The sequence below is a fragment of the Cetorhinus maximus genome, chromosome 18 (genome assembly GCF_964194155.1).
Source record: "Cetorhinus maximus chromosome 18, sCetMax3.hap1.1, whole genome shotgun sequence".
In the NCBI taxonomy this organism is placed as follows: domain Eukaryota; kingdom Metazoa; phylum Chordata; class Chondrichthyes; order Lamniformes; family Cetorhinidae; genus Cetorhinus; species Cetorhinus maximus.
In genome coordinates, this window is record NC_135896.1 from 47,290,025 (window position 1) to 47,307,973 (window position 17,949).

Genomic DNA, 17,949 nt, shown 5'->3' on the forward strand with positions numbered 1-17,949 from the left:
ATCCAGGCTTAAAAATCCACATACGAACATACGTACATACGAACATACAAATTAGGAACAGGATTCGGCCACTCGGCCCCTCGAGCCTGCCCTGCCATTCAATAAGATCATGGCTGACCCCACCTCAACCCCACATTCCTGCCTACCCCTGATAACGTTTCACCTCCTTGTTAATCAAGAATCTATCTAGCTCCACCTTAAAAATATTCAAAGACTCTGCTTCCACTGCCTTTCGAGGAAGAGTTCCAAAGACAAACAGCCCTCTGAGAGAACAAATTTCTCCTCATCTCTGTCTTAAATGAGCAATCGCTTATTTTTAAACCATGGCCCCTAGTTCTAGATTCTCCCACAAGAAGAAACATCTTCTCCACATCCACCCTGTCAAGACCCCTCAGGATTTTATACGTTTCAATTAAGTTGCCTCTTACTCTTCTAAATTCCAGTGGATACAAGCCTAACCTGGCAAGCCTTTCCTCAGAAGACAAGTCGTCCATTCCTGGTTTTAGTCTAGCAAATCTTCTCTGAACTGTTTCTAACACATTTACATCTTCCTTTAAATAAGGAGACCAGTACGGTACACAGTACTCCTGATGTGGTCTCACCAATGCCCTGTACAACTGAAGCATAACCTCCCTACTTTTATAATCAATTCCTCTGAAAATAAATGATAACATTCTATTAGCTTTCCTAATTCCTTGCTGTACCTGCATTCCTCCTGTCAAAATGAACCATTTCACAGTTGCCCTGCCAACACAATACTCTATTTGTCAGATCTTTTCCCAGTCACTTAACCTATCTATGTCCCTTTGTAGACTCCTTACGTCCACTTCACAATTTACTTTCCCACCTATCATTTGTTGTCAGCAAATTTAGCAACCATTCCTTTGGTCCCTTCATCCAAGTCATTATATAAATTGTAATAAGTGCCCTGCTATAATATCTTTAATAACAGCTTCTTACATTTTCCCTATGACAAATGTTAGGCTAACTGGTCTATAGATTCCTGATTTCTGTCTCCCTCCCTTTTTGAATAAAAGAGTTATTTGCTATTTTCCAATCTAATGGAACATTCCCTGAATCTAGGGAATTTTGGAAAATTAAAACCAGTGCGTCAACTATCTCACGAGCCACTTCTTTCAAGACCTTAGGGTGAAGCCCATCCAGACCTGGGGATTTGTCACCCTGCAGCCCCTACAATTTGCTCAATATCACTTCCCTGGTGATTGTAATTTTTCTGAATTCCTCCCTCCCTTCCATTTCCAGATTTGCAGCTATTTCTGGGATGTTACTTGTGTCCTCTATAGTGAAGACTGAAGCAAATACCTGTTTAATCCATCTGCCATCTCCCTACTTTCCATTAGCAATTCCCCAGGCACACTCACTATAGGACCAATGCTCACTTTGTTAACTTTTCTCTTATTTAAATATCTATAGAAACTATTACTATCCATTTTTGTATTACTAGCTAGCTTTCTCTCATACTCTAATTTTTCCCTCCTTATTAATCTTTTTGTCATTCTTTGCTGTTCTTTATATTCTTTCCAATCTTCTGACCTGCCACCTGTCTTTGCATAAATATATGCTTTCTCTTTAAGTTTGATACTGTCTTTAACTTTTTTAGTTAACCATGGATAGTGGGCTCACCCCTTGGAATTTCTCTTTCTCATTGGAATGTATATACTCTGTATTCTGAAATATCCCTTTAAATATCTGCCAATGAACCTCTATTGACATATCCCTTAACCTCATTTGCCAGTTCACTATAGCTAACTCTGCTTTCATGCCCTCATAATTGCCCTTATTTAAGTTTAAAATACTAGTCATAGCCGCACTCAATTCTCCCTCAAAATGAATGTAAAATTTAATCATATTATGATTGTACTACCTAGGGGTGTCTTCACTAGGAAGTTATCAATTAATCCTACCTCGTGGCTCAATACCAGGTCTTGTATTCTTGTATAGCCTGCTCTCTGGTTGGCTCTAGAACATGCTGTTCTAAGAAACTATTCCAAAAGCATTCTATGAACTCCTCATCTACGCTACTTTTGCCCATCTGATTTTTCCAGGCTATATGTGGATTAAAATCCCCCATGATTGTTGCTGTACCTTTCTGACAAGCTCCCATTATCTCTTCCTTTATACTCTGTCCTACCATGTAGTTACAATTAGGGGGCCTGTACACCACTCCCACAACTGACTTCTTGCTTTTGTTATTCCTCATCTCAACCCAAACCGCTTCTACATCCTGGTTTCCTGAACTGAAGTCATCCCTCTCTCATGTGTTAATGACAGCATTAATTAACAGAGCCATCCCTCCACCTTTTCCTAACTTCCTGTCCTTCCTAAGTGTCACATCCCCTTCAATATTCAGGTCCCAATCTATGTCACCCTGTAGCCATGTCTCTGTAATGGCTATCAGATCGTACTTATTTATTTCTATTTGCACTATCAGTTAATCTGTTTAGTTTTGAATGCTTCGTGTGTTTAGATACAGAGCCTTTAGTTTTGCTCTTTTATTATTTTTGTAGTGTCTAGCCTTATCTGCTGATTTACTCTTAGATTTGTACTCTCTGTCCGAGCCTGTCACAATCTGTTTATCATTTCCCATATTAATACCTATCTCTCGTGCCTTGTCTGTACTCTTTGGTTTATCACATCTTCCCAAATTTGATCCCTTGCCCCCACTATACAGTTTAAAACCCCCTCCACTTCCCTAATTAGGCAGCTTGCGAGGACACCAGCCCCAGCACAGTTCAGGTGTAAACTGTTCCAACGGTACAGATCCCAGTACCGATGCCAGTGCCTCATAAACCGAAACCCACTTCTCCCACACCAGTCTTTCAGCCATGCATTCATTTCTCTAATCTTATTTGTCCTATGTCAATTTGCACGTGGCTTAGGTAATAATCCACAAATTATTACCTGTAAGGTTCTGCTTCTTAATTAGGTGCACAGCTTGTCATATTGACTATACAGAGCTTCCTTCCTCATCCTGCTTATGTCGTTGGTACCTACATGGACCACGACCACTGGATCCTCCCCCTTTCACTGCAAGTTCCTCTCCAGCCCTGAGCAATGTCCCGAACCCTGGCACCGGGCAGGCAACATAGCCATCTGGACTCTCGCTCTTTGCTACAGAGAACAGTGTCAATCCCCCTTACTATATTGTCCCCTATTACCACTACATTCCTTTTTGCTCCCTGGCTTGTATGGCTTCCTGTACCACGATGGTCAGTTTGCTCATCCACCCTGCAGCCCCCCACTCTCATCCAAACAAGCTAAGAGAACCTCAAACCTATTGGACAATTGCAGAGACTCACACTCCTGCCCTCTGACTTTCTGATGTGTTGCAAAATCTGCAGCTCAGCCTCCAGCTCAATGACTCTGAGCCGAAGATCCTCAAGCCACAAACACTTACTGCAAACATGTTTGCCCTGGATCACAATGTTATCCAGGAGCTCCCACATGCTGTAGCCTTGACACATCACCTGTCCTGCCATCCTTAATATGTTTTACATAATTACTTAATTATATTAATCACTTACTTATGTTGCTTTCATATATATTTTATTAACTTTACCACCAAATTGTGTACTATTTTAAACCTTAGGGATAGAATAGAACTTACCAGATACTCACCAAACAGCTAGCTCCTTTCCCTGCAGTAGAGCAAGAACCAATTACTATGGGGTGAGAAAGATAGAAAGAGGAAATGAGCAACTCCTTCTCCCCTTCACCGAATTCCCCTCTCACCAAACTCCAAGTCTTCACTCAGTCAGCTGCATGTCATTTGCCAAGGTTGCACTAAAGAACCCTGAATTTATAGTAAACTGAATTGGGGCTACAGTAACCAGATTCAACCAGTTATCTAATTAACTACTCAGCTCCTACAGCTGAGAGTGAGTTTACCCTGTCTAAACTGCAAGAAAGAACTTAGCTGCTTTCAAAGTATTTTCCATTTACTGCTAATTACAGACTAGATCAGATTTTAAGAGCAAAATTTAAGAACAAAATTATCACTTAAAACTCCCTCTCGCCAAACTCCAAGTCTTCACTTAGTTAGTCAGCTGCACTCCATTTTTCTTGTATGAACATCAAATAAAAACAGGATCCAGCTCAACTCTGATACTCCCTGTTACTGCAGTTTACAATCTATCTTCACACAAACAGAATGGTCATTTGGGTGAAACACTAGATGCCTGTAGAATTGAACCTCAGCACTTACATGAGGTGAAGGATTAAATGTCCAGTTAGAAAATGGAGGAATAAAATGTTAATTTAAGAATTCCAAAAAGAGGAAGGCAACAATCCAATAAATTATGTTTAATCTTCAATACACCAAAGAACACTTTCAATTATGATTTGATGAGTATTGTGTTGGGACTCAAATTCAAATCCAACCTAATCTAACAATCCATTTCAGATAATCCAATAGGCAAATCTCTAAATTCCTTGGCCACACTCCTGAAGAAAGGTTGTTTTTTGAAATCTTGGATCATTTGATTTCGAGCAGAGGGGAAAAGAGTTGAGGTATTCTCAACCTAAACACCCTGCCTGTTGAACAATATGGAACTGCATTATTTGCTATAGCATTATCAATAACCTAAATGTCCAACCTACCTGACTTGAAGATGAAAACACAACCAAAATTAGAATTAGAAAATGGAGACTTTTTTTTATCCCACAAATATTGAAAATTATTGCTAACATGCTAGCTCCTAACAGTTATTTTTTCCTATGGCCTTTAATACTAAAAAAAAGACAGTTTGTAATATTTTTAAACACTTTGCCAGCAATGTTCAAGGGGGGCTTCAGATAGTTGATTCTAAATTCATGACCATGATTAGATTGTGTATAACTTTTCCTTAAATAAGCTCCTTTCTCAAAATTAAAATCTTACCTACCATCATTCCATCTGCTACATTTATATCCGTGGTAAAAATTCTCTTTAATTTTCATGTATTTTATTATTGTTATAGAGTAATGTAGTTCACCCTTAAATGATCAAGGTCAGTTTCTGTATCTCTGGCAGAGAAACCAGCTCATACAGCAGTGTATCACAAAATCATGCAGTCTAGGCTTTATACTTTCTACAAGGCTTCATTCTTTCAAAGGCTGTTTTTCTTAAATTAGTTTGATGGACTTTATTTTTGCCAATTGGGCAAAAACTTAGCATCTAAATGGGATGGAGCTTTTCTAAAGCAATCTATGAACTCATCAGTTTGTTTTCCTAACTGCACCAAGTAGCATGAGGATAAAACTTCCATTTTATCCCCTTATTCTCCTTCTTGTGAAAGGAGTGACTAATGCTTGGGTCGAGCCCGACAGTTACTGGCAGTCATTCAGTATCTTTCATGGTGTGCCCGAAAAAGTTAGTGTTGGCATACTATCTGATTGTGGATGGGTGGGCATCACAGCTGAGCCTGATCCTGATTGTACCCAAAGTCATTTTCCACCAAGGTTCATCAGAAACCCATCAAGAGCTTGACCAATTTTTCCTGCTCTAATCCACATGACCAAAGCTGACAGTGATAGGCCAATATCATATTGGTTGAAACTAGCTAACTCAGTACAGATTAGGGGTCACACCTTCTGGACTACTTGGCACCACACTAAACTATATTGTGAATAGAGGTGTTTCTATCTGTGATGCAATGATATTTGATAGTATTATCTCAACAGCTTTTAGTTATTTGTCCAATAACAATTCCATTGTCATAAAATTGTCCTCTTTAAAAAGGAATACTATTATTTTTAAACTCAAATGTCATGCATATGAAGGAGGCAATCATTTAAAAAGAATATTACAAGATATATCCAGCTAGATAATTTCTAAGGAACTGCCTGTCAATTATATTTTTCAAAATAACTGCAGTAAAAATCTCAAGAATTGTAACACTTTAGTGTGAACATCATTATGCATCAATAAAGAAGTGTGCTGTCAGCCCACACCAACAATTCTTGCTGACAAAAATCTGAATACCACAGTAACACTCGTACAGAGTGATTGCAAGGCAGTGATCTAACCTTTCAGTTCAATTAGAAATTAAATGAGCAAAATTGTGATGTCTTTTGGCCCTCCTAATTGCATTTCTATTTTGAAATAACTTGAGTATCTAATACTCTCTATAATGTTATATTGCTTACATAGGTTGTATCGTCCATACATTGTTACAATGCATTTTATAGTCTGCACACATTTGCATCAACAAATTGTATTTATATAATGCCTTTAATGTAATAAAACACCCCAAGACACTTCACAGAGGCATGAAAAAACAAATTGTGACACTAGGAGATATTAGGGGAAATGACCAAAAACTTGGTCAAAGGCTTTAGGTGTGTCTAAAAGAAGAAAAGTCAGGTAGACAGATGGAGGAGTTAAGGGAGGGAATTCCAGAGCTTTGGGCCCAGGCAGCTGAAGGCACGGCCACCAATTGTGTGACAATTAATATTGGGGGTGTTTAAGAGACCAGAATTAGACGAGTGCAAATATCTTGAAGGTTGAAGGACTGGACAAAGATACGGAGGGGCAAAACCATGGAAGGATTTGAAAACAAAGATGAGAATTTTAGAATTGAGGCATTGCTTAACCAGGAGCCAATGTAGCTCAGTGAACACAGGGGTGATTGCAAAATGGGATTTGGTGTGAGTTAGGACATGGCAGCAGAGTTTTGGACAACCTCAGGTTTATGAAGGGTAGAATGTGGAAGGCTAGCCAATGGTGGATTAGAATAGTCAAGTCTGGAGGTTAAATAAGGCATTAGATTGTTTTCCAGTAATTTTTTTCATCTAAAAAGTCAAGCAGTTATTGTGAATAGTCCTTCAGGCATCACAAGCCCATCATTCTCCAGTACCAACCAATTTTTCATTGCCATGATGGAAGAGCAGCCATTTATCACAAAAGGAAGTGAGAGAAATGTACTTATACATATTTACACAAAAGACCAAATTATTTGAGGATGTATACAAGCATTGCTTTTGGTCTGCTGGCTGACAGCAAAAACCTGCTATGTTTGGAGTTCACCTCCAACCATCCACTATTATTCTATAAAAATTCTTAACAGGAAAGAAGTGTCAAAAGACAAACGGTGCTTATTTTCTTTAAAATGGCTCATTTATTTACTGACTCATAAATATGCATGTCATCAACTCACACATACTTGCCTAATCCATTTTTTACCAAAATGAATAATTGCAGGCATTTATAATCAATCATGTGGATTTGGATTCAGCAAACTAGAGATTTTTAAATAACAACTAACAAAGGTAAACATTTTATAGGTACTGTGTTATTCATTTTTGGTCTATAATGTTTGTATCATTGGTGCTTCATGAGATATCACTGGAAATTAGCTTAACATTTTGTAAGTTGTCACAAAAGCAAAGTGCTAACAAATTAATACGGTATAGAATTTGATCAAAACATGAGGATGTACTATACTGAAGGCTAATGAAAACTGAGTTGAACGATGCTCTGTCCATACAGCTGCCTCCAGATAATGAGAATAATATGTTCATGAATAATTATGACTACTTTTGCATCTTACACTGCCATCTCACTGCAACTGTCAGTCTCAAATCTGTACAAGTTGTAGTATACCACGTGGTTAGAACTCCAATCATTCAGCCCATGAGAAATCTGGTAAATATGTGGTTATAAGCATGTGCAGGGCTCTTCCCTGATAATTAAAACATAAAGCAGTTAGAAGGGGAAGGTTGAGGTGTCAGTATCATCCAGTCATTTAAATTACTGCAGGTAGATTTGAAATGTGTCCTGGAGATTCATGGTACCACTGGGACAGTTTTTACTCCTGGCTTGATATCACATTGGAGTTAAATACCAGACCTAACATGACCTGGTGACATATAGTGCTGACTCTAAAGTTGCACTAATGCACCCTGCAAACCTTAAAAATAAAACCTTAAGACCTGATGCTAAGCAAAGGAAACTGAAGACAAATTTATAATGGGAATATAATTTTACAAAGGATGAATTAAACAGAATTGGTGATATTTAAATGCATTCATTAACCAGACTTCTCATCTTTAACATCTACATAAAATGTATCTTTAATTTCATGTGCAGAATTCTACTGTGCCATTTCTTTCACCTTCATTATCATTACCTCTCGATCTAAACTCAAACCCAACTCATGTCTATTTGTATTAAGATGAAATAAAGAATGGTGCAGATTAAATCATTTGATTGAATTCTTCCCTTGAGCTACACCGACAGCACAGAAAGGAATACAAGTGAGTTAGGAGTTTCTCTGCTTCAATGCAGCTCATGAATTCTTTATTGGAAGTGTAGCAGTTTAACAAGGGTGCTCTTGTTTGTGTTTAAATGAAGTTCCAATTTTGGAATTGCTTCCACATTATATTACACGAAAGTGATTTGTTGTTTATTGTTCATTAATTATGCAAATTAAGTTATACGTGATGGAAGTCACAGGAAAAATAAGCTTAATTTCAATGCGTCCTTGCAATACAAAATTGTGCATTTAACATGCTATAAAACAAATATTTTCTGCAAAAGTCTACTGTGACGGTTTATAGCAGGTTTGAAATAAACCAGCTTTCTACATGTTGGAGCCTGTTGAATGGAATCAAATTGGAACAAAGGAACGATTTTGAAACTGAAATGATTAACAAAATAATGATTTGATTTTGGTGTACATGGCTCTGTAGGCAAGACTTGAAGAGAATGAGACTCGTGCAGATATATTTTAACGAAGGCTAAAGCTGAAATACCAAAAGTGTAATGTTACAATCAGTTAATAGCTTCAAACGTTTGCTTATGGCGCTAAGAAGTCTAGAGAGGTATGCACATATGCAGGAAGGCTGTCGCTTCATTTCCTGAAGCGTTTTAATAAATGTGTGCTTGTTTTCCATGTAGCTCGGAGAATTGAGTGTTGGGGTAATGAGCTACCAGACAATTACCATTCCAGATTTTGTAATGGCAGGGCGATGTTATCTGAATGAAGCGTATCAGTTGAAATGTGTGTAATTGCACTGTCAAACAGCTGAAAAGCACTCCCCTTCAGCTTATTGCCACTTCAAAATGAAATTCTTTCCTCGGCATGGCTATGCCTGATATGCAGGCGTCAAAGAGAAAGCAGCAGGTCGCCGCCTTGGGCCTTTGGAAGAGATAGTAAAACGATTGTTGGGCAGAAGGGAGAATTCGGAGGAGTGATTTCCTTTCCGGCCGGTTTTGAAGTACAGACACTGGAAGCTGTGCTCCGGCATCAAACGCGCGGGCAGTTGGAGATGATGGGCAATATGGATTTCAGTTTGTTTGAGTGGCGCTCCGGTGCTGGGACTATAACAGGGGGCTCACATCTTGGGAGAGGCGTTCCTGACTTTGCAGCTGCAGCAGCTGTGACAGGATGGGTGTTCTCGCTGCTCTTAGTCAGTGAAGCGGCACCTTCTGGATTGTTTTCGAGAAGATGATGTGTATATCATTGTGTATATACACATATAAATATGGAGCGGGGGCACCAAGGGAATGGGGCCATGTCTGGAGGTCTTCATCACAAGTGAAAGAAAAAAGCTGAAAACGCTTCTATCAAAGCCAATTGCCACTGAGTTTGACGTAGGAATTAACTCCCACCTCCATTCGTTTTCCAAATCCAGAGAAAATAATTTCGCTGCTGGAGTTTTACTCTCGACAGAAACGTTAGGAAGTAAAATGTACTCTCCGGCATCACGGGGCTAGACCTGCAACAGTAGCAGCCCTGCAAAATGACTTAAATCACGTTTTTGGATTTAAATTGAAAATTTGCAACCTGGCATTTAAGTGGGGCACTGTCCTTGGAAGCAGACATTCCAGAACCGTTCATCCACAACCATAAATGATTAGCCTGTTCACTAGCTGTTATTAAATATTTATAATTCATATTTAAAAGCACGGCCAGACCACACACAAACTTTGAAGGTAAAAACCAGGAAACATTTCAACATAAGAGAAGGCGTCTTTCCGCCGAATGGTATTTTTATACAGCACCAATCTCAGACTGCAAGCGTCTACTTGACCAAACCAACTCGGCATTTAAATCAAACAAAGGCTAACATTTGAATTCCTTTTAAAAGCTACGGTAAAATGTATAAGAATCGCAAATGTTAAAATTACATTTTTTTTTAAAGTCCACGTATAATTCTGGTGCCACGTAACAAAACAGTGTGAAGGAATAAACTTGACGTACAATTATAGACTGCTTCATTAAAAAAAACCGAACAAAGTCACTTGTGTAGAGACCCAAGGCAGAAGCAGACTAGTTAACGGCTAAAATAAGTTCCGAAACATTTCAGACTCGAAAGTCGATTTCCCTCCCTCCCCCCCGCCCTCCCCGCCATGGTATACAGTTTAGGAGATATGATGTGGAACGAAAACAAATGTTTCCTGAGGGAATGCAATCATCAAATCCTTTTTAAAGATGTATTCAAGTTGGCCACAGTTGAAAACTAACAGGGCCGTGAGTAAATTGCGGAGCATGGATGCCTTTGCCTGAGGGTCAGATCTGCTCTCTCCACCTGCACACTCCAGGGAGCGCAGGCTTAGGCAACTCTTGGAGTTCTCTTTTTTGAGTTTTAAAGCCTGCTAGGTCCCTTTTGGGCCTAAGCAGTCTGCATTTCAACATCTCCAAAAAATTAAGGCTACATGCAGCCTTGATTAACATCTGCTAACCCTCTCGCTACCTTCCTAATATTCGTTTGACAATGATTTGCTCGGAGGCAAAACCTCTTACAGTTGGAGGGTGGTGGGGGTGGGGAAGGGGAGGACAGATGAAAGGATAAAAATCGTAATACAGTAACCCCTGGTGACAAGTATACTATCACTGAAAATGGATTTCAGCAAATTAACGTTTAATCACGGGGGAAATTCGGTTTAATGTTAGTTTAGGTACAAGAGCGATCACTTTTAACAGGAATCTGACGTATGGTATGGCGTTGCGCTTTCTGATCTGTTTTAAAGTATTCCTGCCACAGGGTCCAAAATGCCAATGAAATGAATGACAAACAGGTATGAAAACAGTAAAGCAGATCAAGTCGTTTGGAGGTGATATTTATCCACATCCTTTTTCAAGGCCATCCTCCTCTCTCGAGCTATTCACTGTTCAACAGCTTCCCAGTGAACAGAAGTCACCTATTTACATCTATTAGCACAAGAACTGGATCTGTTGACATTTTTTCATGTATGTTAAACCTCCGTTCACACCTTTTACAAATCAGCTTCTCAACAAAAGAACGACAAACGCTTAAAGCGCTTCCTTTAAGAGAAAAAGGGGGGACTCATTAAGTACTTCAGCTTAGATTTCTAAATCTGCATACACTTACACACTGAATTCAACTCTGAAAAAGGTGAAAAATAATAAATAATACACTTAATGAACATTTATGAACATTTTTTCTATATTCCAATTTAAACATATACATTCTAATATACAGTTAACAAAGACGTTGTACAGAAATTTATTTTACGTTTAAAATATGACTCATTTTTATTTTCCTTTTATATGTAGTTATAAATATATTTTGTCAAAATATATGATCATATGGTCAACATTTGCACATAAGTCATAAATAATGTAATGGTGAACGCCTGTTACGGATAGTGTCCAGACATCATATATAAAAAAAAAGTCAATTCTCATTGTATTTCTCAGCGGCACCCACATCCCTCCACAACCATCTCCTGATAGTTTTTCAGAACAACTTTGTCATACTCGTCCAAGTAAAGCATTGAGATGGGACTGAGTTCTGTCGGGACACAGCAAGCTTTGGGGATGTTGGAATTTACAGAGTTGACAAGCGTTTGCACGATGGCGTGATTCGTCGAGTTTAGATGATCTGCCAGTGGGAAGGGGCAGTCCCCGTGACAGTAAAAAGCTTGGTAACCAGGCGGTGCCACTATCCAGTCATTCCAGCCCACATCGCTGAAATCCACGTAGAGAGAGTGCCTCCTGCAGTGCGATTTGTTTTTCTTGCGTCTCTGGCCTTTGCTGCTCCGTTTCACCCTCCGGGTTAGAGCGTGTCCTTTGCCATCGTGGCTGAAAGTTACAAGCAAGGGTCTGAGCTGGGACCAATCGCCGTGCCTTTGGTGCAGCGACCTGCTAATCCTTACGTGCGTGCTTTGCCGGCTTTTCGTCTCGTTCAGGTGGATCACCTCGACGACCAGACCGTGGTTGGGTTGCTTTTGCATGGTCCATCTCAGCACGGCCGGGCTCACGTCAAAGCTCTCCCACCGTGTCCTGTTCTGGTGGACCAGCCTGGTATCTAAGAGCCTGGTGATGAGGTCGCCCTTCTCGCTGGGGGCTCTCATAATCTCATAAACGTTGATGCGATGGAATCCGTCCTTCCAGTTCCAAACGCTGTCGATCTGCTCTCGGTACAGCCTTAGTTCTGCAGAAGAGAGAACCTCGTTCTCGGGCACCACGCTGATATTAAACACAAAACGGAGTTGCGAGTCTTCCTTCTGCCCTGGCATCAGCTCCAAGTGTTCTGTTACGCAACAGAAATTAAAGACAACCCTTAAATTGATTCGCCCACGGAAAATAAAAATGCCTCTGGACCAAAATAAAATACCCGCAGCTTGAAAAAAAAACCAGACTGAGACGAGACCAACTAAGATTACGCCTACTTAACAAACCTGGCGCTCGACTAAAAACTTCTGTATTAGAGTAATTAATGCAACCTACAGCTCCCTACACAAGCTACACACTAACTGCGAATGGCGGCTTAAAGTTCAGAAAATAGTTTTGTCACCTGCCAAACAGTCCCTTCCTCCCCCTCAGATATTTACACTGAATTATAAACGGTACAAGTCGGAGCAGTCTAGACTCGGTAGATATCCTGCAGCAACCGATTGATGTTAAACAAACTTTTAATTTAAACACTTGAATACATACAATCCACGTTTTAAAATTGCATATATCTTTGTATGGTGTCCCAAAGAATAGAGCGACAAACATCGGCTCCCGTCGCTCTAAAGGAATTTTCCCAATGGAAGTAAATTGCTTATGCACACATTTTACATTCATCTCCCGCCATGTTCTGTTAGTATTGCTCCCGCTATCATAAACTGCCCTCTAATCAATACAATCATCTCAATGTATCTGCAGGTCCAGTACCTTCATGGTGAAAGCTCCTCACGGTGTTGGCCCGGCTCGTAGATCTCTCAGGGTATTCGAAGTTAATGTCGTGGGTGACCTCGTCCCCGGACTGCAGCCTGTAAAGATCCAGCATGTACTGGGGGACGACGGCTGATTTGCTGGGCTGTGGACGCCGTTGCAGACCGAACATGTTGAGTAAAGTGGCCTCGAATTCGCGTAGCAGTTCATGGTTTTGCGGAGAGCGACGTCCACCCGCCTGGTTTTGCTCAGCGAACTTTTTCCTCCCTTCCTCTGGTATCAGACTAGCATTACCTCCCAGTAAGACTTGGCATAATAAAATTACCATCAGCATTCGGTTACCAGGAATCATGGTGTCTCTGTGGAGCAAAACAAGGAACAACAAAAAAACCGAATGAGAATTACGAGTAATCTTCAATCAACGCCCCAGAGAGAGCGCACGACACAGAGAAAGAGAGTGAGAGAAGAGGTATAATTACTTGGTCTCACTCGGTTACAGTTAAATAGCCCATAATCAGGCAGATAGCACCATCCTGTTACTCTTTGTGTTTTCACTATCTTAGTAATTATCTTAGACTGGTTTCTTTGGAAGCAACAAGTTTAAAATCCTGTATCGGGCATCTCCCCAAACGCCTCATGATCTTTGAGAAATGGAGAGCAAAGAACACAAATAATCCGGGCAAAGAGATTTTTTCATTTTAAATGTCTTCACATTTCCACATTGACTACTTTCATAGCCTGGGATTTGACGGTGCAACACTTCGTTAATTGCTTCTTGACAAGCAAAGCACAAGTGTAAAATCCTCCCCCCCCGAACCATACTCTCACCCAACCCTGAGCTATGATGTAGGGAAGGGATCGCAAGTACATGTTAAGAGAGGAATCAAATAAATGGTTAAAACACAGACACAGCGCTACAGCATGCAAACAGGAATATAAAATCCCTCCCAATCTATTAGAAAAGTATAAAAAGGTCTACTCACTGACAGAAAACAAGGCAGATGAAAACAGTCCATGATTCTTGACAGCCGATCTTGGACAAGTTCTTGAAAAGCTCAGGGACTCTAGAGCTTGGCTGCTCGGCTACGTATTATCGAATCCCTCCTGGAACAACATTTGAATATAATGAGCACAGTCTCCGTTTCCTCTCCGCGACGTCAGCCAGCACCGCCCCATCTGCCAATCACCCTCACAGCCCCGCCCCCAGTCACTCAACCTCACCGGACCCGCCCTATTTACTAATCAGCCTCACCAGCCACGCCCCATCTGCCAATCATCCTCACAACCCCGCCCCATCTGCCAATCACCCTACCAGCCCCGCCCTCGGTCACTCAACCTCACCGGACCCGCCCTATTTACTAATCAGCCTCCCCAGCCACGCCCCATCTGCCAATCATCCTTACAGCCCCGCCCCATCTACCAACCCCACCCCATCTGCCAATCATCCTCATCAGCCCCGCCCCATCTGCCAATCATCCTCACCAACTCCGCCCCAGCTGCCAATCATCCTCATCAGCCCCTCCCCATATCCTAATCATCTTCAAAAGCCCCGCACCATCTGCCAATCATCTTCACCGGCCCGCCCCCCACTGTCACACCTCCTGTCCGGACCCTGCCAATCATCCTCAACGGCCGCGCCCCAACTTCCAATGATCCTCATCAGACCCGCCCCATTGACCAGTCATTTTCACCGCGCTCGCCCCATCTGCCAATTATCCTCACCAACTCCGCCCCATCTGCCGGCCATCCTCACCAGCTCCGCCCAATCTGCTAATCATCCAGACTGGCTCCGCCCCATTTAGCAATTACTTCACAGGCCCCGACCCATCTGCCAATCACCCTCATGGGCCCGCCTCATCTGCCAATCATCCTCACCGCCCCCGCCCCCACTGTCACCCCTCCCCACGGGCACCGCCCCCGCGGTCACACCGCCTCGCCGGCCCCGCCCCCACTGTCACTCATCCTGTTTAGCCCAATCCCCATGCGAGCCAATGGCACGGCCCCGCTTTCACTGCCAATCACCCTCGCCCACCCCACCTCCTCCGACAGTCCTCCTCGCCGGCTCCGCCTCCGTTCCGAAATTCTTCCACCCTCCTGTCTTTCACCAGGCAACAAACCGTCCCCCTCGATATCATAATGCAAAGTCCCGCCCCCCCTCACAAGCTGCTGTGCCAGAGGGGAGAGGAGCCCGATTACCTGTCAATCAATGTAGGGCATGGAGCCCAGGGCTCGAGCAGCATAGGGGATAGCGGCGAATACGAATGGTGCTCTCCCACACACACACAATGATTTCCAGTGCTGCAGGCGGGTACACGCCGCGATTACAGAGTAGCATAAGATGCCGCGTGAAATTCCACGGAACTTGAGCCCACAGTAATGCTATAGTAAAAACAGAAAATGCTGGAAGTACTCAGTGGGTCATAATGCTACCCGTTCCGACACAGAATTACTGAGCCTCACACCAGACAACACTCAGTGAAGGATCGTGTACATTTTAATACATTTATTACACAAGGCTAATCGATGGCACAACCGCAGAATTTGCTATCAACGTGCACACATTCTTAACAAGCTCAACACCCATGAAACCGACAACAGCGAATTTCACAAACTTAGGTTTACAAACTGCAGCAAAGCATTTAGTTTATTTCCTGAAAACAGCCTCTCACCAGCAAGTTTCGTGCACAAATCCAGTCAACAGTCGCATCTCCCATGAGGAAACTGTTAACTTCTTTAATCGGCATATTAAAAGTACGAACTCCGGTACCATCGGTGCAAGACCCTACTACAATCATGCATTGTACTAAATTGCACACATTATTTCTACAACTCCACAGCGAAACAGAGAAATCCTAATTATCTACGAAACGACCGCTGAAACCCATTTTCACTATAAGCGGTATGAAAGCGCTTCTAAAATCCACGCACAATTTATAAAACAATTCCCCAAGTTCATCCATAAGAAAGGCAATAAATATTACACAAACATTTCATAGACACCATAGGTAATAGCTCAGCGCATTTCTACTTCCAGGTAAGGCATGAAAATGACTCATTGGTTTACCGATGTTTACAGCAGGCATCTCACCTCAGACGTGAAAACACAACTTGCCAGCGATCGCCGAACTGTAGTCCTTATCAACTTTGTATTGCATGCTCATTAACTCAATAATACTACGGACTGACTCACTAAAAATCTAAACAACGATTTTAATACCGTATCACATCAAACCCCATTGAAGTTGCCGTGAACGTTCTACACAAGATCTTAACACAAAGTTGTCTCTTATCCCCAAAACCGCAATATTAATTGAGCACAGCATCTGCAGTAGAACATCAGTCAATCGATTCTGGAAACACCATCAACTTTGATAAACACATCCACTCTGTGCCCAGTCTAAAGTGAATTCTGCAAACAGTGTAACATTAGCGGCCTCGCATTTTTTTAAGTGGAGCACGTGTATACAATAATAAGGAGCCAATATATAGCTGAAATAACCATTGTTAATCGATATTGATTAACTCTCAGAATTATAAACTTCAACAATCTCACTATTATCATGTGTACGATCAACAATAATGCCCTAATCATAGTTAAAGACAACTCACCATAGATTTATCGCACGCATATACTCCAAAATAATTGCAGCTAATTTATCTGCATGACTATCGCTAGGTATAACTTGTCAGCATATTTGGTCCAATGAATTCAATTTATCGGGAACGGACTGGTTAAGGCGCTATAGGGAAAGGCGCGGACACACAAAACCCCATATTAGATCCATTTTAACAAGCCAAGCTGGAGCGACCAGTCAATCCGACTAATATGTGGCCGCCCAGTTCATGCAATTTGTTGGAAAGTATGTACGTCATTGTGGTATTTTAACCGGAGTTCATAAAGCCTCACTTATGCGATCTCCATAATATTTCACTTCCTTCCTGCTGAAGTGGGTAATAGTTATACATCCAACAAACCACCGGAGATTAGCGTGTGAATACCGTATATACATACATATCAAGTAGCCTATTTCCCACTTACAGTTTTCGTTTAGACTCAGTGGCGCTTTTACTAGCTTTGTTGTGAACAACGCGGGTAACTGATGGCTTGGGAAGATGTGTATTTTATTCAGAATCCGCATAGATGTGATTGAGTTCTTCCGGAGCGACAGAAAGTTCCCGTGAGCAAAAGAAAAGTACATTGAAGGAAAAAGAGAGCGGAAAGGCAGCCACAGAGACAATTCATAGCGATGGAAGAAGAAACAAAGTTAAAAAAAAAGTATGGTGGAAGTGTATGAAAGATAGTGTTATTCGGTACCGGGAATCGCTGTATAATTAAGGAAGGCTTTAGACAAGATGAAAGTTTTTTTAATGCCCCGAACAATAGGACACGGTAAAGTTTACAATGGAAGCTTTGGATCTGCAAGATAAGTTTGCAGAATATATACATTAGTTTTAGTTATTTAAAAAAAAAACTACAGAGCGTAGACAAATAGTTGTCAATTATTCCACCAACATCTTTGCACTTTTAAACATAGCCACGTTGACGCTGTCATTCTAGCGCTAGTCACGGGAGACAGTGCTGAATCCCTTTTTTCAAAGTTGTTAAGGTTCGGAGTGGAAGCCAGGGCGTGAGGGTAAAGTAGAAATCATCTTGAGGGACATAAAGTTTCAACAGTATTCCTTAAATGCACTTCACATTTTTTGCTGGGCTGAATCTTAAATATATTTGACTATCGTTATTGAAATTGTTTTATGTCATTATTCAAACGTTGGAAATATTTCATGTAATTTTTGACACCTTATGCCCAATATTATGCTG

At 41.3% G+C, this 17,949-nt stretch overlaps 1 protein-coding gene across 3 annotated transcripts; it reads right to left on the minus strand.

The window, feature by feature from the left end:
* Nucleotides 1–11,390: 11,390 nt before the first annotated feature.
* Nucleotides 11,391–16,932, minus strand: bmp4 (bone morphogenetic protein 4). 3 transcript variants are annotated; one of them, XM_078562619.1, is made up of 5 exons: nucleotides 16,740–16,932; nucleotides 15,327–15,509; nucleotides 14,118–14,234; nucleotides 13,131–13,489; nucleotides 11,391–12,501 (listed from the first exon to the last, which is right to left on the minus strand). In XM_078562619.1, exons 3-5 carry the CDS (start codon nucleotides 14,144–14,146, stop codon nucleotides 11,663–11,665), a joined length of 1,227 nt encoding a protein of 408 aa, XP_078418745.1. In that variant the 5' UTR covers nucleotides 14,147–14,234; nucleotides 15,327–15,509; nucleotides 16,740–16,932; the 3' UTR covers nucleotides 11,391–11,662. The 3 variants fall into 3 exon arrangements, with proteins under 3 accessions (XP_078418745.1, XP_078418747.1, XP_078418746.1); XM_078562621.1 differs by having other exon boundaries at nucleotides 14,114–14,234; nucleotides 16,740–16,930; XM_078562620.1 differs by lacking the exon at nucleotides 16,740–16,932 and adding an exon at nucleotides 16,219–16,297.
* Between the last annotated feature and the right edge of the window lie 1,017 nt (nucleotides 16,933–17,949).